A 17,657-nucleotide genomic window follows, 5' to 3' on the forward strand; every position below is an offset into this window, starting at 1 on the left:
GGTTGTGCCTTTTAGATGTAGAGAAAAGTAATAACTAAGTAAGAATTCTCTCATTGATTTCTCCAACCCCTGCTTGGTCTGTTTCGCAAGCGTTCACGAAATTCTCACGATGTGAGAAGTGGCAGTACCATGGGTTCTATTTCCTCGTTCCTCCTAGTCAAATATTTCATTTGGTCTCTTAAAAAGTGTAGCTACCACAAACACCAAGCAGAGGCGGTGATGTTTCTTCTGATCTTTTCAATTATTGTTTCTGTTTAGTCTAAAATGTAATCCTGAGATTATTTTTAGGAGACTACATTTTATAATGCGCTTGTTTTCAATCCTTACGGTAATGCTGAAGCGCTTCTGGTGCTTAGGTATACGGTTGATTTGTTATGGATTGATGGATGGGTCTATCCTGCTGTTTTTGTAGTCAGTTTGACTACATTTTCTATGTGCCTCTAAAATGATGTGATGTCGTGTGATATCCTCGTGTTGTTATTATGATGTCCCGGTTTTGAGATCTCGAGGGGAGATCTGCATGAAGTTCGCATTCGCTGGAATCTTAGCTCTTATCCGCCTACAACTAGCTAGCTATGAGGCTTGCTGTTTTGGGAAATCGATCGGACCCGCAAGACTAAACCAAACACAGGTGACGTTTACCTATGCAATATATGTTATTTTCCAGTTGTTGACAAACAGTTTCCCATAAGCGTCCTTAGCCTAGCTAGTTGCTTTGGTCCGCATAACACACAGCCTGGGCCCGTAGAAAGCAAGACACTTCGATGAAACACTAACGTTAGCTAACGTTTGAGTTGTAATGCTGCTAAAATGATTTGAACTGTTTGATCTATTACAACAATGTAATATAGCTAGTTAACACCAGCTGTCAGTTTATGATGATTGAGAGGTAGCCAGCTTCCAGTAATCTCTTTGCCTCCCATTTTGTGTAGACATGGCTTCCCAGCTCCAGGTTTTCTCCTCTCCATCAGTCTCCTCCAGTGCATACACTCGTACCAAGAAATTGAAAGTAGAGAACAGTGTATGGGATGTGAGTGTCCAGGTGGGAGACAACAACTACACTTACTACCAGCAGCAGGGCCCCATCCAGGGAAATGGAAACACATCCTCCCCCTCTGCATCAAGTTTCAACCCAGCATACAACTCCTCCAACTCCAACCAGGGGTATCCATCAATGGGGGGAGGCTCCCGGGAGCAGACAGTCGTACGGGCGGCAGACAGCACAGGCAGTGCCCGAGGACCCTCTTCATCTTCCTCCTCTTCTACCAGTCACTATGTCAAGGATGCTGCATCCTCCTCCCAGCCAGGGGACCTATACCACAAGCAGTACAGTAACAGCCTGAAGAGGAAAAGTGAGGAGGTGGACAGCAGTGACAGTGTTCAGATCCTGGAGGAGCTCTCTGCCCCTGTGTTCTCCAACCGCCCCGCCGCTGGTGGGGGGACCACCACAGCCCAGTCCATAGCACATTCCACCTCCACCACTAAGAGTAGTAACTCCCACAGTGAGGGAGACTACCAGCTAGTGCAGCATGAGATCCTGTGCTCTTTGTCTAACAGTTATGAGGTGCTGGAGTTCCTAGGGAGAGGTACATTTGGCCAGGTGGCTAAATGCTGGAAGCGTGGCACCAATGAAATCGTGGCCATCAAGATCTTGAAGAATCATCCTTCATATGCCCGGCAAGGTCAAATTGAGGTTAGTGTCACTAAGCAGAAGTGACTTTCTTGTAAGCTTTAACCAGATAAATTAGTATCTGGTCAGAGCTTCAATTGAATTTGAAAATTGTAGAGGTACCATGCATGTGTACATTTTGTAGAAGTTTGAGAAGGAGATGATATTAAAATAGTTTAACATATCTACAGTGCCTTCAGAAAGTATCCACACCCCTTGACTTTATCCACATTTTGTTGTTACAGCCTGAATTTAAAATTAATTTAATTTAGATGTTGTCACTGGCCTACACACAATACCCCATAATGTTAAAGTGGAATGATGTTTTCTGAAATGTTTACAAATTAATAAAACATGAAAAGCTGAAATGTCTTGGGTCAATAACTATTCAGCCCCTTTGTTATGGCAAGCTTAAATATGTTCAGGAGTAAACTTTTGCTTAACAAGTAAGTTGCATGGACATTCTGTGTGCAATAATAGTGTTTAACATGATTTTTTTAATGACCTCATCTCTATACCCCACACATACAATTATCTGTAGGATCCCTTAGTTGAGCAGTGAATTTCAAACACAGATTCAACCACATTTACCAGGGAGGTTTTTCAATGCCTTGCAAAGGGCACCTATTGGTAGATATCTTTAAAAAAAATAAATTGACTATCCCTTAACATGGTGAAGTTTTTAATTACACTTTGGATGGTGTATCAATATACCCAGTCACTACAAACATACAGGTGTCCTTCCTAACTCAGTTGCCGGAGAGGAAGGAAACTGAGGATGGATCAACATTGTAGTTACTTCATAATCCTAACTTAAATTACATATTGAAAACAAGGAAGCCTGTGCAGAATACAAATATTGCAAAACATGCATCCTGTTTACAATAAGGCACTAAATTAAAACTGCTAACTTTATGTCCTGAATACAAAGTGTTATGCAGACACAACACATAAATGAGTACCGCTCTTCATATTTTCAAGCATGGTGGTGGCTGCATCATGTTATGTGTATGCTTGTCATCGCAAGGATTAGGGAGATTTTTTTTAGGACAAAATGGAATGGAACTAAGCAAAAACAAAGTCCAAGAGGAAAACCTGGTTCAGTATGCTTTCCAACAGACACTGGGAGACAAATTCACCTTTCAGCAGGACAATAACTTAAAACATAAGGCCAAATATACACTGGAGTTGCTTATCAAGATGACATTGAATGATCCTGAGTGGCCAAGTTACAGTTTTGACTTAAATCAGCTTGAAAATCTATGGCAAGACTTAAAAATGGCTATCTAGCAATGATCAACAACCAACTTGACAGATGCTTGAATAATGTATAAAGAATAATGTGCAAATACTGTACAATCCAGGTGTGCAAAGCTCTTAAAAACGTACCCAGAAAGACTCACAGCTGTAAACGGTGACAGAGGTGTAAATACTTATGTAAATGAGATATTTCTGTATTTAATTTTCAATACATTTTCTAAAATGTAAAAAAACATGTTTGACTTTGTCATTATCGGTTATTTTGTGTAGATGGTTGAGAATTATTTTTTTTTATCCGTTTTGAATTCAGGCTGTAACACAACAAAATGTGGAATGAATACTTTCTGAAGGCTCTGTATCTACCATCGTCCTGCAGGTGAGTATCCTGAGCAGACTGAGCACAGAGAACGCAGACGAGTTCAACTTTGTGCGTTCCTACGAGTGTTTCCAACACAAGAACCACACCTGTCTCGTGTTTGAGATGTTGGAGCAGAATCTCTATGACTTTCTGAAACACAGCAAGTTCAGCCCACTGCTGCTCAAGTCCATCCGGCCTGTGCTGCAGCAGGTAAGATACAGTACAATTAATAGTCTTGAACACTTTTTTAGTACTGCACAATACTACTATATGCAAAATAACACAATACACTGTACATATTGCACGTTACCCATATCATACACATATTGTACAGCCATATACATAATACATACATATATGTATATATATATATAGTTTTTACATTGCCACGTATGTCATCAGGTGGCCACGGCCATGTTGAAGCTGAAGAGCCTGGGTCTAATCCATGCTGACCTGAAGCCTGAGAACATCATGCTGGTGGATCCTCTCAGACAGCCCTACAGGGTGAAGGTCATCGACTTCGGCTCCGCCAGCCACGTTTCTAAGGCAGTGTGTTCCACCTACCTACAGTCACGCTACTACCGGTGAGTGCCAGTCAGGGTTGGGGTCAATCTCATTTCGATTCAGTAAATTCAGGAAGTAAACAGAATATTCCAATAAGTAAAATCGGCATTGGATTTTCAATTTACTTATTGAATTGACTGAATACACATTTAATTGAGCCCAACCCTGGTGCATGTGTCGTTTTGTGACACAAGAGTCTCAGTAGCCATGGATGTATTGCAGGCTCAATATTATGTACTCATGTTACCAACATGTCCAGTTTTTCAACCACTCCACAAATTTCTTGTTAACAAACTAGTTTTGGCAAGTCGATTAGGACATTTACTTTGTGCATGACACAAGTCATTTTTCCAACAATTGTTTACAGACAGATTATTTCATTTACAATCCACTGTATCACAATTCCAGTGGGTCAGAAGTTGACTGTGCCTTTCAACAACTTTGAAAATTCCAGAAAATTATGTCATGGCTTTAGAAGCCTCTGATAGGCTAATTGACATCATTTGAGTCAATTGGAGGTGTACCTGTGGATGTATTTCAAGGCCTACCTTCAAACTCAGTGCCTCTCTGCGTGACATGGGAAAATCAAAAGAAATCAGCTAAGACCTCAGAAAAAAAAATGTAGACCTCCACAAGTCTGCTTCATCCATGAGAGCAATTTCCAAATGCCTGAAGGTACCACATTCCTCTGTACAAACAATAGTACGCAAGTATAAACACCATGGGACCACGCAGCCGTCATACCGCTCAGGAAGGAGACGCTTTCTGTCTCATAGAGATTAACATACTTTGTTGCGAAAAGAGCAAATCAATCCCAGAACAAAAGCAAAGGACCTTGTGAAGATGCTGGAGGAAACAGGTACAAAAGTATCTATATCCACAGTAAAACGAGTCCTATATCGACATAACCTGAAAGGCCGCTCAGCAAGGAAGAAGGCACTGCTCCAAACCCCCCATAAAAAAAGCCAGACTACAGTTTACAACTGCACATGGGGACAAAGATCGTAGTTTTTGGAGAAATGTCCTCTGGTCTGATGAAACAATAATAGAACTGTTTGGCCATAATGACCATCGTTATGTTTGGAGGAAAAAGGGGGAGGCTTGCAAGCCGAAGAACACCATCCCAACCGTGAAGCACGGGGGTGGCAGCATCATGTTGTGGGGGTACTTTGCTGCAGGAGGGACTGGTGCACTTCACAAAATATATGGCATCATGAGGAAAGGAAAATTATGTGGATATATTGAAGCAACATCTCAAGACATCAGTCAGGAAGTTAAAGCTTGGTCGCAAATGGGTCTTCCAAATGGACAATGACCACAAGCAGCATACTTCCGAAGTTGTGGCAAAATGGCTTAAGGACAACAAAGTCAAGGTATTTGAGTGGCCATCACAAAGCCCTGACCTCAATCATATAGAACATTTGTGGGCAGAACTGAAAAAGCATGTGCGAGCAAGGAGGCCTACAGTACAAACCTGACTCAGTTACACCAGCTCTGTCAGGAGGAATGGGCCAAAATTTACCCAACTTATTGTGGGAAGCTTGTGGAAGGCTACCGAAACGTTTGACCCAAGTTAAACAATTTAAAGGCAATGCTACCAAATACTTATTGAGTGTATGTAAACTTCTGACCCACTGGGAATGTGATGAAAGAAATAAAAGCTGAAATAAATCATTCTCTCTACTATTATTCTGACATTTCACATTCTTAAAATAAAGTGGTGATCCTAACTGACCTAAGGCAGGGGATTTTTACTATGATTAAATGTCAGGAATTGTGAAAAACTGAGTATAAATGTATTTGGCTAAGGTGTATGTAACCCTCCGACTTCAACTTAATGTGTTGTTGCAGGGCGCCAGAGATCATCCTGGGCCTTCCCTTCTGTGAAGCTATAGATATGTGGTCTCTGGGCTGCGTCATTGCTGAACTGTTCTTGGGTTGGCCTCTTTATCCTGGTGCCTCAGAGTATGATCAGGTCAGCAGCACCTCTTCTACTTTTTGTGAGATACGACACTGTCATCCATCATTGACATGTATTTGTTTCCTCCATTTTGTTGAAGTATCAGTCATACATGAAGGGGCTGGTTTTCCAGACACAGATTAAGTGTAGTCCTGGACTAAAGTGTGTTCAGTGGAGATTTCCATTAGGCTTAATCGGTGTCTGGGAAACTGGCCCTAAGTCTGTTTGTGACCAATCTCTGATTAACACTGTTGCTGTTGCTTTTCTCTTGGCTTCATCAGATCCGGTACATCTCCCAGACCCAGGGCCTGCCTGCTGAATACCTCCTGAGTGAAGGCACCAAGTCCAGTCGCTTCTTTAACAGAGGCCCTGACTCCAGCTACCCCCTATGGAGGCTCAAGGTACAGTAGGTAACATATTAGGAATCAGAATGTTGATAATTACATGTTTATAGCTAATTATGTTTTAAGTTTTTTTAGTTGTATGTACAGGAAATACATGCTATATACCTTCAAACGAAATGCTTACTTGCAGGTTCCTTCTCGACAATACAACAACAAGAAATAATACAAGATAAGAATACGAACATAAAGTAAATGGCTCAGTAGAATAGAATACATTTTTTTGCTAGAGTAAAATACAGAAGGCACATTTAATGTACAATATTTACACATGTATTAGAGAAAGGGGGGATTGAAGGGCTGGTGTTTAAATTGTTCAGGGTAAGTGTTTAAATTGTTCAGTATTAGCAATAGTGGATAAGAGTATGGTAGCGGCAATTGTGATGTGTGGGTGCACATTGCTGAAATATCTTGTTCACTGATGTATATTGTACAGAACCTTTTAATAGTATTTTTAATTAAATGTTTTATTTTACGTTTTCTTTTTGTCTGTAGACTCCTTCAGAGCACGAGGCGGAGCTGGGGATAAAGTCAAAGGAGGCTCGGAAATACATCTTCAACTGTCTGGATGATATGATGCAGGTGAGGGTGACTAGGTCGCCATTCATTCTATAAATCCACTCGTCATTAATCCATTACTATTTTGTATTAGGCTATGCTTATAAATTGGTATGTTTCATATCTCTAATTTATTTGATCTCTTTAGAGTAGACTTGGATGTTTAAAGATGCAATATGCAACTGTCATTCGGTTTGAAAGCAAGTCTAAGAAGCTGTATATCTGTTCTATTTGCACTATTTCTATGCTTCCCGTTCTTAAGTTTTGTTTTTTGCTTCTTTTACTTTCTGCTTTGTACACCAGATTCAAACAGCTGAAAACAATATTTTTGGTTATGGAAAATATATTTCACAGCGTTTAAAAAATAAAATAATAATAATTAAAGACGGTACAATGATTCTCTACACTATGCTTGCTTGTTTTGTCATATAAAACTGACATTAGTCGAATTTTAGCAACCAGGAAATGGTGGAGCGATTTCTGCATAGTGCATCTATAAATGTTTACATTTGAGTCATTTAGCAGACTTTCTGTATGTTGTGGCAGGTGAACATGACTAGTCTGGCGGGGACTGACATCCAGGCAGAGAAGGCGGACCGGAGAGAGTTTATTGACCTGCTGAAGAAGATGCTAACGCTGGACGCAGACAAACGCATCACCCCCATGAAGACCCTCAACCACACCTTTGTCACCATGACCCACCTGTTGCACTTCCCTCACAGCTCACAGTAAGTAGAGGATCATCAGGACTATCGTATTGTGGCATTTATGTCAAATTAAATTTTATATCAATTGTTTGGCCTAAGAGCTCTTACACACGATAGCCCAGGATTAAGACAGCTTGGCAAATCTCCTTGTTTTTCTCTCAGGATAAAATGTATCATCAAATCAAATGTATTTATAAATCCCTTTTTACATCAGCAGTCACAAAGTGCTTATACAGAAACCCAGCCTAAGACCCCAAACAGCAAGCAATGCAGATGTAGAAGCACGGTGGTTAGGAAAAACTCCCTAGAAAGACAGGAACCGAGGAAGAAACCTAGAGAGGAACCAGGCTCTGAGGTGTGGCCAGTCCTCTTCTGGCTGTGCCAGGTGGATATTAAAAGAGTACAGAGTACCTTGCTCCTTTAGATTCACATATGCCTTGATATTTCTTCTTTTTCAGTGTGAAGTCGTGCTTCCAGAACATGGACATTTGCAAGCGAAGGGTCAACCCTTTCGAGAGTGGAAAGAATCTGTTTTCTAGCAGCAACACCCCCAGTGCAGCTACAAACCTCACTGTTACATTTAGCAGCCAGCACAACCAGGTGAGAACTGTTGTGTAAATTACACAGGGACACTAAAAGTTCATCTTAAATGAATCATTATTGTCAGCTCGCTGGAGGTTCCAACAAAGGTAATGCACCATAGTGAACGTCTGTCTGTCAGAAACTCAGACAAGTTACATTTGCATGATTTAGCATAACTAATTAATCATGACTGTTTTGTTTCATTCATGTGACCGACCAATACCTCACTTCTTATAAGCTGAGACCTTGAAACTGAGATATCTTTCGTTCTCAAAACAAGGTCTGGGTGTACTGCCAAATTGCAGCTACTGATAGTGAGGATTCGTTCACTCAAGTCACTTGCATGAACACAGAAATTGGTTTATAGAACAGCACATGAATAGAACACAGAAATTACTTATAAGAAAAACACATTTTCATCACAGTACTAAGGATCTTTTTCCCCTTAAGCTAATATCTTTTATCATCAGACTTACTCAGCATGTCCTAGCATGAATATTTTACAGCACGTAAAGTGTGAAAGTAAAATGTGATGAATAGTTATTTCATGTTATCCACACCATGTCAGGTGGCGTCAACCGGTGGCCAGTCCCTGTCCCTGAGCAGCAACGTCCCTCTGCTGAACTACCAGTCGGGGCTGTATCAGCAGGCTACTATCAACATCCCAGGTCTCCACCAGCAAAGTGTCCCTCTGCAGACCAGACCCACCCAGCTGTGTGGCCAGGCAGAGCCTTTCCAGCAGACTCTCATAGTCTGCCCACCCACCATCCAGGGTGAGAACAGATGGGGCAGGGTTATAATGTTATAAGTATAGTTTGTTTGCCTCTCTTGCTGAACTCGAATGAAGACCAAATTCATGTCGCAGCTAAGTACATAGGTTGTAATGTGGGAGACCGCTTTCAGTGATACATGTTGTGTAGCCTTATGTGATGTAATAACACAAGAGGATCTGGTACTTCATAATGTTGTCCAATTGTCCCTAGTTAGATGTAAAAGTCTGCAGTTTGCATCTGCAGAGCTGTATGCATGACATTGTAACTAATCCACCGCCTTCCTTTCTTCTTAGGCCTCCAGTCATCCAGTAAACACTCTGGGTTCCCAGTGAGGATGGATAACTCTGTTCCCATGGTGCCCCAGAACCAGTCCACTCAGCCTCTGCATCTCCAGCCTGGAATGCTCACACAGGTACAGCAAGACTGAGTGCTGTATGACTACCCACCACAGCTTGACTCCATGTGTGTCCATTGAAATCCTATGAATAACCAGAGTAGTATTGACAGGATTCCTCACACCAAGGTGTTTAGCCTCCTTAACATCCTCTCCTTTCTTTGGGAATCAGTCTCCGACTGATTGGTGAAGGGATGTGGAGATCGGATTGACCTTCCCTGTCCATTTATCTAACCCCTACATCCCTCCCTTAAACCTCCTCCCCACCAGCAATCCTGCAATCCATTGATGGTAGCCACCCTGCAAGCCCCTGTGGCAGGAATGGCCCCTCTGTTTTCACTGCCCCTGGGCTGTGGGGCTGGAAGGCCTGGCCTACTGGAACAGAGCCCCACCATGCTGGTAAAGCACTGTCACTAATACCCCGTTGCCCCTTTCTCCTCCGACACATGTCAGGGGTGGGCAGAGCATGGGACGCATGTACTGCTGCTAACTCTGGTCTGTGCTTATGCTTGCAGCATCTCATCTCTCCTTTTCTCTTCCCCTTCCAAAAAGAGAGATGTTGTATTATGATACAGAGACAGCTGAAGTTTCTGGAAGTCTTGCTGAAATGTAAATAGATTCAACCAAATGTAAATTTGCACTTCATCACTTCAACCTTTGGAATCCCTGTTGATTCAAAATATCAATGTTGTTGCTTTGGTCCTGGAATCGTGCAGCAGACATTAGAAATACAATCTTAGAATGCTGATTGTCTGTCATGCTTCTCTTAACAGATTACTCTTGAGTTTCAGGTTTTAAAGCACCTTCTCAGTTCCACAGAACTGTCTTCCAGGGCTTGAGCTTGGCTTGAGAGAATGAACAGTTGTTTCATCTGCTAGTTGGAGTGCCGGTTTAATGGTGTTTTGATTTCAAACATATTTCCCTCAGCAGTAACTATTGAGGTTTTCTCTGTTCGGGTCATGCTTTGGAAGTCCGGGGAACAGAGAACAATCATAGAATGTTTTTCTTTCCCCTTTGAATTTGAGCTTGACTCAGTGGGGGCATGCTGGATGCCTATAGCTTTCCATGTATGACAGGAGCAGACACTGAATCATGTCTGTCTGCAAACTGCATGTGCTTGTCATGCCTCTTCCCAGTGGTTCTTGTAGAATCCACACCCAACCTGTAATGGTCTGACTCATACTCACATGTAGCACAGCATTTTTCTATTTCCCTTAAAACAGACTGTTCAACTTGCTTTCATTGATCTCAGTGTTAGTTGTTTTAGAAGCAAACCTAGAATAAATCACTTTGTTTGTTTTTGTCTGTGTGTGTGTACAGCAGGGCTGGCCAGCAGGCACCCAGCAGATCCTCATCCCCTCCACGTGGCAGCAGATGCCAGGTATGTCCATCCACAACCCCAGCCAAACCCAGACTCTGGTCCCTGACTCCCCCATGGGAGCCCCCCTCTCTGGGGGAGACAGCTCAGGACAACAGGCCTCACACTGGAGGTGAGTACTGCAGTGCTGTCCCTCTGGGCACTAAGGCCATATCATTGTCCAAATTGCAGAGGAAGCCCTAATTTGATATTTTCTGACATTATTTTGTATCTAGGTTACAGTATGTGGAGACGTTAGATGGTTCAGATAATATTGTGTTGTACTGATTCAGATATGCTAGGGAAGCTAATTACAAGTTGTTGTCATGCCAGGGGTCGTCATGGCAGTCATTACCATGGCATCAAACAGCAGGACCATACACTGGGGCGTCATGCACTTGCGGCCCAGTTCCAAGCAAGATCTCAGCAGGGGAAAAGGTCTAAGGCTCGACATGCCGACAGTAGGGCCAGGTAAATTTCAACCCAATGGTCAGGTCCAGGAATACACACTTTATTCATACTCTTGTATACTGTATGGTTCTCTTCCTCATTAGGTATGTGATTTCTATGAATCAGTGATACCCCGTTGCCCCTTAATGATTGAGGACTTTCAGATCAACACAAACTTTTTTAAAGCACATTGAAACATCTCAATATACTTTCCTGTTATAATGACATTTGTCCCTTTGCAGGCCTGTGTTGTCTCTGCAGACAGCCACCCCTATGGTCCACAACACACCACTGCCTGCCTTGAGTGGTGATCCAATAATCATCTCTGATACTCCCAGCCCTGCTGTCAGCATTATCACTATCCATAGTGACACAGAGGACGAGGATGACGGGAAGTTCCCTGCTGCCAGGTGAGGTCACATCCTGTGTATTCTAATGTATCCACCTAATGTGTGAATGAATGAGAGACAATGGAGATACGCTGCTGTTTTGTTAAGTAGCTGAAACCAGCACCCTGGATGACCCTGGCTTTAGTCTCAATCCCTCGGGTGAGTGTGTCTGTGTGTCTCAAGGGGTTGGGTTGAAAGCAAAAGAGGAATTTTTGTGTTCAAAAAGAAAACGATAAAGTTTTCTTCCTCTTTTCTGTCACAGCTCTGGTGCTAACCAGCGGGCCAACGTGATTAGCTGTGTGACAGTCCACGACTCGCATGACTCTGACTCGTCCACCAGCAGTCCCCTGAGCCCCAAGGGCCTGGCCAACAGCTCCTCCTCGTCCCAGACCTCCCACTCCTTCTCCAAGTCTCTAGCCATCATCCTGCCCTTAGTGAAGACCCAGTCTGGGGAGAGCAGAGTACAAAAAACAGGTTGGCGTGGTAACACACCTCCAGTCTAGTGTTCCCCCTACTATTGTATAGATGGAGCTGCCCACCTCCTTAGTTTTGTTGCTTTTCACCTTAAATAATTTGGTTTGATTGATTTTCAGATAAACCTGCTAATGTCTCTGGTAAATCCAAGAAGGGGACAGCTCAGCAGTCCAGCAGGGCAGGAAGGACCTCCAGCTCTGATCGCAACCAGAGTGCCACAACTAGCAGATCCCAACCACTCAACCTGAGTCAGGTAAGGGTATATGGTTGATCTCAATTGTCATGTCTTAGGGTTTTTATTTAAAATGTAGTTATCTAGAATGTGAATGAAGGTAAGGTGTATATGGGGTGGCAGGTAGCCTAGTGGTTAATAGCTTTGGGCCAGTAACCAAAAGGTTGCTAGATCGAATCCCTGAGCTGACAAGGTAAAAATCTGTCATTCTGCCCCTGAACAAGGCAGTTAACCCACTGTTCCTAGGCTGTCATTGAAAATAAGAATTTGTTCTTAACTGACTTGCCTAGTTAAATATATTAAATAAAATAAAAATGTAAATGTAAAATGTGAATGAAGTGATATAAATTGTAGCCAATGTTTTCCTCTCCAGGTACAGCAGTCATCATCACAAGACCGAACAGGAGGCAACAACAGCTCCTTGCCCCGTCAGACCACTTACCCTCCTCCCATCTCCTCCAACTCCTCTTACCGCCTGCACGAGGCTGCCTCCATCTTCACCTCTACCCCGAACCTGTACGCCTACCCTGCCTCTGCCGCCCTGGCCTCTGTCTCCCAGGCCGTGGACCAGCTCCATGCCGGCGGCTCTTCTCGACATGCCCGGCCCAATGGGCCCTACTCCTCCCTGGGGCTCCTACATGCCCAGGGACAGTACCACCACCAGCAGCAGCTGGCGGCCCAGCCTTACCCCGTTCCCCGATCCAGCGCGGCAGCCTACCAGCTAAGCCAAAGGAAGCTCAGTCAGTACCCCTACCTGTGAAGAATAGAAGCTGCCTGAGACAGAACCATAGAAATATAATCTGTGGACAGATCAGCTCTCTAGCCCAGCGGAAGACCAAATGGAGACCAAGATTATAAAGGTGCCCAACTGCACAAGTATAGCACTGGGACAATGATTTGTCATGTTTTTTAAATGTGCAATTTATTAAGACCTTCTTTAACATTTTAACAGCTTTGTTGGCAATTTCCTGATTTCAGAGACGGTTTTAACGTGGTAAATATGAGTTTTTTCCCTTTCGCTTTTTTCCCCGTTACTTAAATTAAGCACACTTATGTTAACAAAAAGTATTTAGACATTTCTTCTATGTAAAGCCAGTATTTCATTTTTGAATATCTTTGTTTTTAGAATAATAAGCTTATAATAGCCTACCTGTCAAAAGCACTAACCATTTATGTCCTTTATGCCATTATGACAATTTATTTCCATTGTTATTTTCATCATGTACTTCTGCTAATCAAATTGTATATTATAATGTACCTTTTATTAATTTGCTTTTAGCATTTTTTTTGTGTCTATACATTGCAAATGACCCTGAACAGAGTTGGTCTCTGTTATAAATGTTTTGTGTTTATGTTTGTTAAAAAATACAGATGAAATTTGTTGACAAAATCACCTTATCTGAAACTTCTGACATTGCCGTTTGCAAACATGAATCTTTTGTGTTTTTCTCCAGCCTGTCACTGAGGCGCTTGTCAAAGGCCCTTGACTTTGAAAGTGCTGCTCACATATTCCACACATCACATGAATAATCTCATCACCACTTTAAGCCTATTGATAGGCTCCTGTCAACCTTGAATTAATTTGGTGAATTGTGTTGAATCTGATGGTGATTCATGAGTATATAAATAGATGTTGGATATAGAGTTGATGGTTTTGGTGACATGATGGTTGTTCATACAATCATACTATTATAATGTGAAGTGCTACATAGAACAGACAGTACACCTTAATCATCATATAGGCAATAAAATGTTTTTTAAGATGTATACTGTGGTACTGTATTTTTGCAAAAGATCTATAATGCTTTTTGTTAATAAGCTATATATAACAGAATATATACTTTCATACAAAACAAATCTATAGAATGAAGCGGATACTTCTATTTGTGTTTGGTTGGCCCTGGCTGATCCGGCTTGCTCACATCCTCCCAAATGGCGATCAGATCGGCTAGGAATGTCAATGATACATTGATTCCTTTCATTCTTGCTATGTTCCAAGAAACAATAGAAAAGGGGGAGTTACCGGCTTCCTTAAAGCAAGGTGTAATTACTTTGATTCCCAAACCTAATAAGGATAGTCTTTATATAGACAACTGGAGACCCGTTGAATAATAATAGCCTGTTGAATAATGATGGGAAATTATTTGCCCTTGTATTTGCTAAGAGGTTGAAACAAGGCTTGTATCATATAATTGATGAAGAAAGAACAATCTGGCTTTATGCGTGGTCGACACATTAGTAATAACATCTGGTGAATCTTAGATATGATTGACTATAATGACCTCATCCTTGATGATAGTTTTCTTATGTTTGTTGATTTTTCTAAAGCTTTTGACACTGGCAAAGCAATACATTTTTGGGGGTTTGGTGACTTTTTTTAAAGCAGTCCAAACTTTATATAGTGGTTGTACTAGCTCTGTAAAATTAGCTCACGGGACATCCCAAAGATTTAATATTGGGCATGGCATTAGGCAGGGCTGCCAAATTAGTCGTTTTTTATTTTTATTGGTTACTCAAATTATGACTCTTCATATCAAGAAAGGGAATTTGCAAGGTGTTTCAGCACTTGGAAATGAATTTAAACTATGTCAACTGGCTGATGATACCACCATATATTTTTGAGAGACAGGAATGAGGTTTCTAAAGCAGTTTCCTGTATTGGAGACAATTCCTTAGTTTCGGGTTTGAAAATTAATATCAATAAGTCAAGTCTTATTTCCACTCAAGGATTGTGTTTTACAGGAAGGACATCTATTAGGACATCTACTTTGTGCATGACACAAGTAATTTTTCCAACAATTGTTTACAGACCGATTATTTCACTTGTAATTCACTGTATCACAATACCAGTGGGTCAGAAGTTTACATGCACTAAGTTGACTGTGCCTTTAAACAGCTTGGAAAATTCCAGAAAATTATGTCATGGCTTTAGAAGCTTCTGATAGGCTAATTTTCATCATTTGAGTCAATTGGGGGTGTACCTGTGGATGTATTTCAAGGCCTACCTTCAAACTCAGTGCCTCTTTGCTTGACATCATGGGAAAATCAAAAGAAATCAGCCAAATAGCTCAGAATTTTTTTTGTGGAAGGCAAATACTGATTGAGTGTATGTAAACTTTTGACCCACTGGGAATGTGATGAAAGTAATAAAAGCTGAAATAAATCATTTTCTATACTATTATTCTGACATTTCACATTCTTAAAATAAAGTGGTGATCCTAACTGACCTAAAACAGGGAATTGTTACTAGGATTAAATGTCAGGAATTGTGAAAAACTGAGTATAAATGTATTTTGCTAAGGTGTATGTAAACTTCCGACTTGGAAAATTGCTAATAAATGTTGTATCAGTAAGGTAAAGGAAGTTTCATTTAAAATGTTACATAGAATTTATCCTTTTGGAAAGACTAAAGCTGAATATCTGAATATCAAGCTGAATATTGACTATAAATGTGATTTCTGTGGAATGGAGACCCTGTATTTATAGTAGAATATTTTGGATTGACATTCAGAATTTTATTACAAAAAAATAGGACCGGTTATACAATTTGATGGTTTTGATATAATGATTTATTTCAGAAATTCTGACATTGATGAAGATGTAGTGTTTTTAATTCAACTGCTAATAATATTAGGTACATTTCATAATCACAAATGCAAATGGTCTAATTCAAAACCTAACTTTTTTCACTTTATATATTAATTTAAACAATATGGTACTACTTTTAACTAAATTGAAAAACAAAAAGGCAATTAAAACTGGTTATATTACTAATGAATATTTGTTTATGATTCCTGGCAATGTAAATAGGTTTGTATGTATGCTTGTATGTGACTATCCCTCTTTTGTTTGTTGACAAGGTAGCCTAGTCAAATAATTAACATCCAATCACATTAACCGTTACTATCTTGCGGGAATTTCACTAACGGTCCGGTCCGTATGTAGCCAAACGTAGCTGCTGCTCATTCCGTTTGCTCGAAAATTGATAAATGGTTAAAAAGAAGAAGAAAGTAAGGCACATACCAGCTCTACTGCTACTACCAGCAGTACTACACCTGCACCTGCCAACGACACAAGTTGTTCTGCTTCCACGAGCACATCCAATGCTAGCATCAGTAATTCTACATTTGTTGTTAGCCCAGCTAGCATGGACACTGACAATTATGAATCTGATGCAGCCGAAGAGCTACTGCCCCCTTACTTTTCTTTACTGACAATAATTTTCACTTGTCTGACAGTGTGCTTGATGACGAGTTTCTCACACGACTGGCCTATCTGGGTGAGGTTTTTTTCTCGCCTGAATTATCTGAATCTAGGATTACAGGAACTCTCCGCCACTATATTCAATGTGCGGGACAAAATTGAGGCTATGATTAAGAAGTTGGAGCTCTTCTCTGTCTGCATTAACAAGGACAAAACACAGGTCTTCCATCATTGTATGATTTTGTGTGCAAATGAACAAGCTTACGGACAATGTCAAATGTGATATAGTGAAGCACCTGAGTGAGTTGGGTGCACAATTACGCAGGTACCTTCCAGAAATGGATGACACAAACAACTGGATTCGTTATCCCTTTCATGCCCTGCCTCCAGTCCACTTACCGATATCTGAACAAGAGAGCCTTATTGAAATTGCAACAAGCGGTTCAGTGAAAATTGTATTTAATCAGAAGCCACTGCCAGATTTCAGGATAGTGCTGCGCTCAGAGTATCCTGCCTTGGCAAATCGCGCTGTTAAGACACATATGCCCTTTGAAACCATGTACCTGTGTGAGAGTTGATTCTTGGCCCTCACTAGCATAAACTAAATACAGGCACAGACTGTGGGTGGGAAATTATTTAAGACTGAGACTTTCCAATACATCCCAACATTGCAGAGTTATGTGCAACCTTTCAAGCACATCCTTCTCATTGACCTATGGTGAGTTATTCACCATTTTCAATTCACAAATAAGGTTTAATATGTAAGATGGTTAAATAAAGAGCAAAATGATTGATTATTATTATTTGTGCCCTGGTCCTATAAGAGCTATTTGTCACTTCCCACGAGCCGGGTTGTGACAAAAACTCACACTCATTCTTATGTTTAATAAATGTATTGTATAGTGTGTGTGTGTGGCAGGCTTACAATGATGGCAAAAAACAACATTTGAGAGTGCGCTGACCCTGGTGCTAGAGGGGGTACGCAGCTGGAGGTTGAATGTTTGAAGGTGTACGGGACTGTAAAAAGTTTGGGAACCACTGAAGAGGATTCACAATTTATGCAAATGTAGGTATGATGTCTGCTACATATTCTGGCAGGTTAAGGGAATCCCCTTGATCAGAAAAAGGAGACAGGTAAACTATGCATCAGAGCACTCCACAGCTGTCATGACCTGCATAGATATTAGTATGATCATCATTTCTAATCCCCCCCCCCATTTATTCCTTGTGATGCACAATACCCTATCCTGTGAGTGGTTCATGAATAGTATTTTATTAGGATCCCCATTAGAAGCTGCTAAATCAGCAGCTACTCTTCCTGGGGTC

The 17,657-nt window shown here is 41.2% G+C and overlaps 1 protein-coding gene across 4 annotated transcripts; it reads left to right on the forward strand.

The window, feature by feature from the left end:
• The first annotated feature begins 60 nt into the window (after positions 1–60).
• Positions 61–13,895, forward strand: LOC139416738 (homeodomain-interacting protein kinase 1-like). Of its 4 annotated transcripts, none has more exons than XM_071165771.1 (18): positions 61–631; positions 933–1,693; positions 3,306–3,497; positions 3,690–3,871; positions 5,703–5,826; positions 6,093–6,212; positions 6,708–6,794; positions 7,317–7,498; positions 7,936–8,077; positions 8,628–8,832; positions 9,126–9,244; positions 9,497–9,625; positions 10,547–10,716; positions 10,917–11,054; positions 11,276–11,443; positions 11,685–11,896; positions 12,016–12,149; positions 12,502–13,895. In XM_071165771.1, exons 2-18 carry the CDS (start codon positions 935–937, stop codon positions 12,886–12,888), a joined length of 3,450 nt encoding a protein of 1,149 aa, XP_071021872.1. In that variant the 5' UTR covers positions 61–631; positions 933–934; the 3' UTR covers positions 12,889–13,895. The 4 variants fall into 4 exon arrangements, with proteins under 4 accessions (XP_071021872.1, XP_071021873.1, XP_071021874.1 ...); XM_071165772.1 differs by having other exon boundaries at positions 10,550–10,716; XM_071165773.1 differs by lacking the exon at positions 9,497–9,625.
• Positions 13,896–17,657: the final 3,762 nt, after the last annotated feature.

Source organism: Oncorhynchus clarkii, chromosome 9 (assembly GCF_045791955.1).
Source record: "Oncorhynchus clarkii lewisi isolate Uvic-CL-2024 chromosome 9, UVic_Ocla_1.0, whole genome shotgun sequence".
NCBI lineage: Eukaryota > Metazoa > Chordata > Actinopteri > Salmoniformes > Salmonidae > Oncorhynchus > Oncorhynchus clarkii.

Excerpts from the sequence above, each read along its gene's own strand:
- LOC139416738 (XM_071165771.1), top strand. The coding sequence starts at position 935 with ATGGCTTCCCAGCTCCAGGTTTTCTCCTCTCCATCAGTCTCCTCCAGT. Across the intron at positions 11,444-11,684 it reads GGGAAGTTCCCTGCTGCCAG|CTCTGGTGCTAACCAGCGGG; the intron begins GTGAGGTCACAT and ends TTTCTGTCACAG. Across the intron at positions 11,897-12,015 it reads GAGCAGAGTACAAAAAACAG|ATAAACCTGCTAATGTCTCT; the intron begins GTTGGCGTGGTA and ends ATTGATTTTCAG.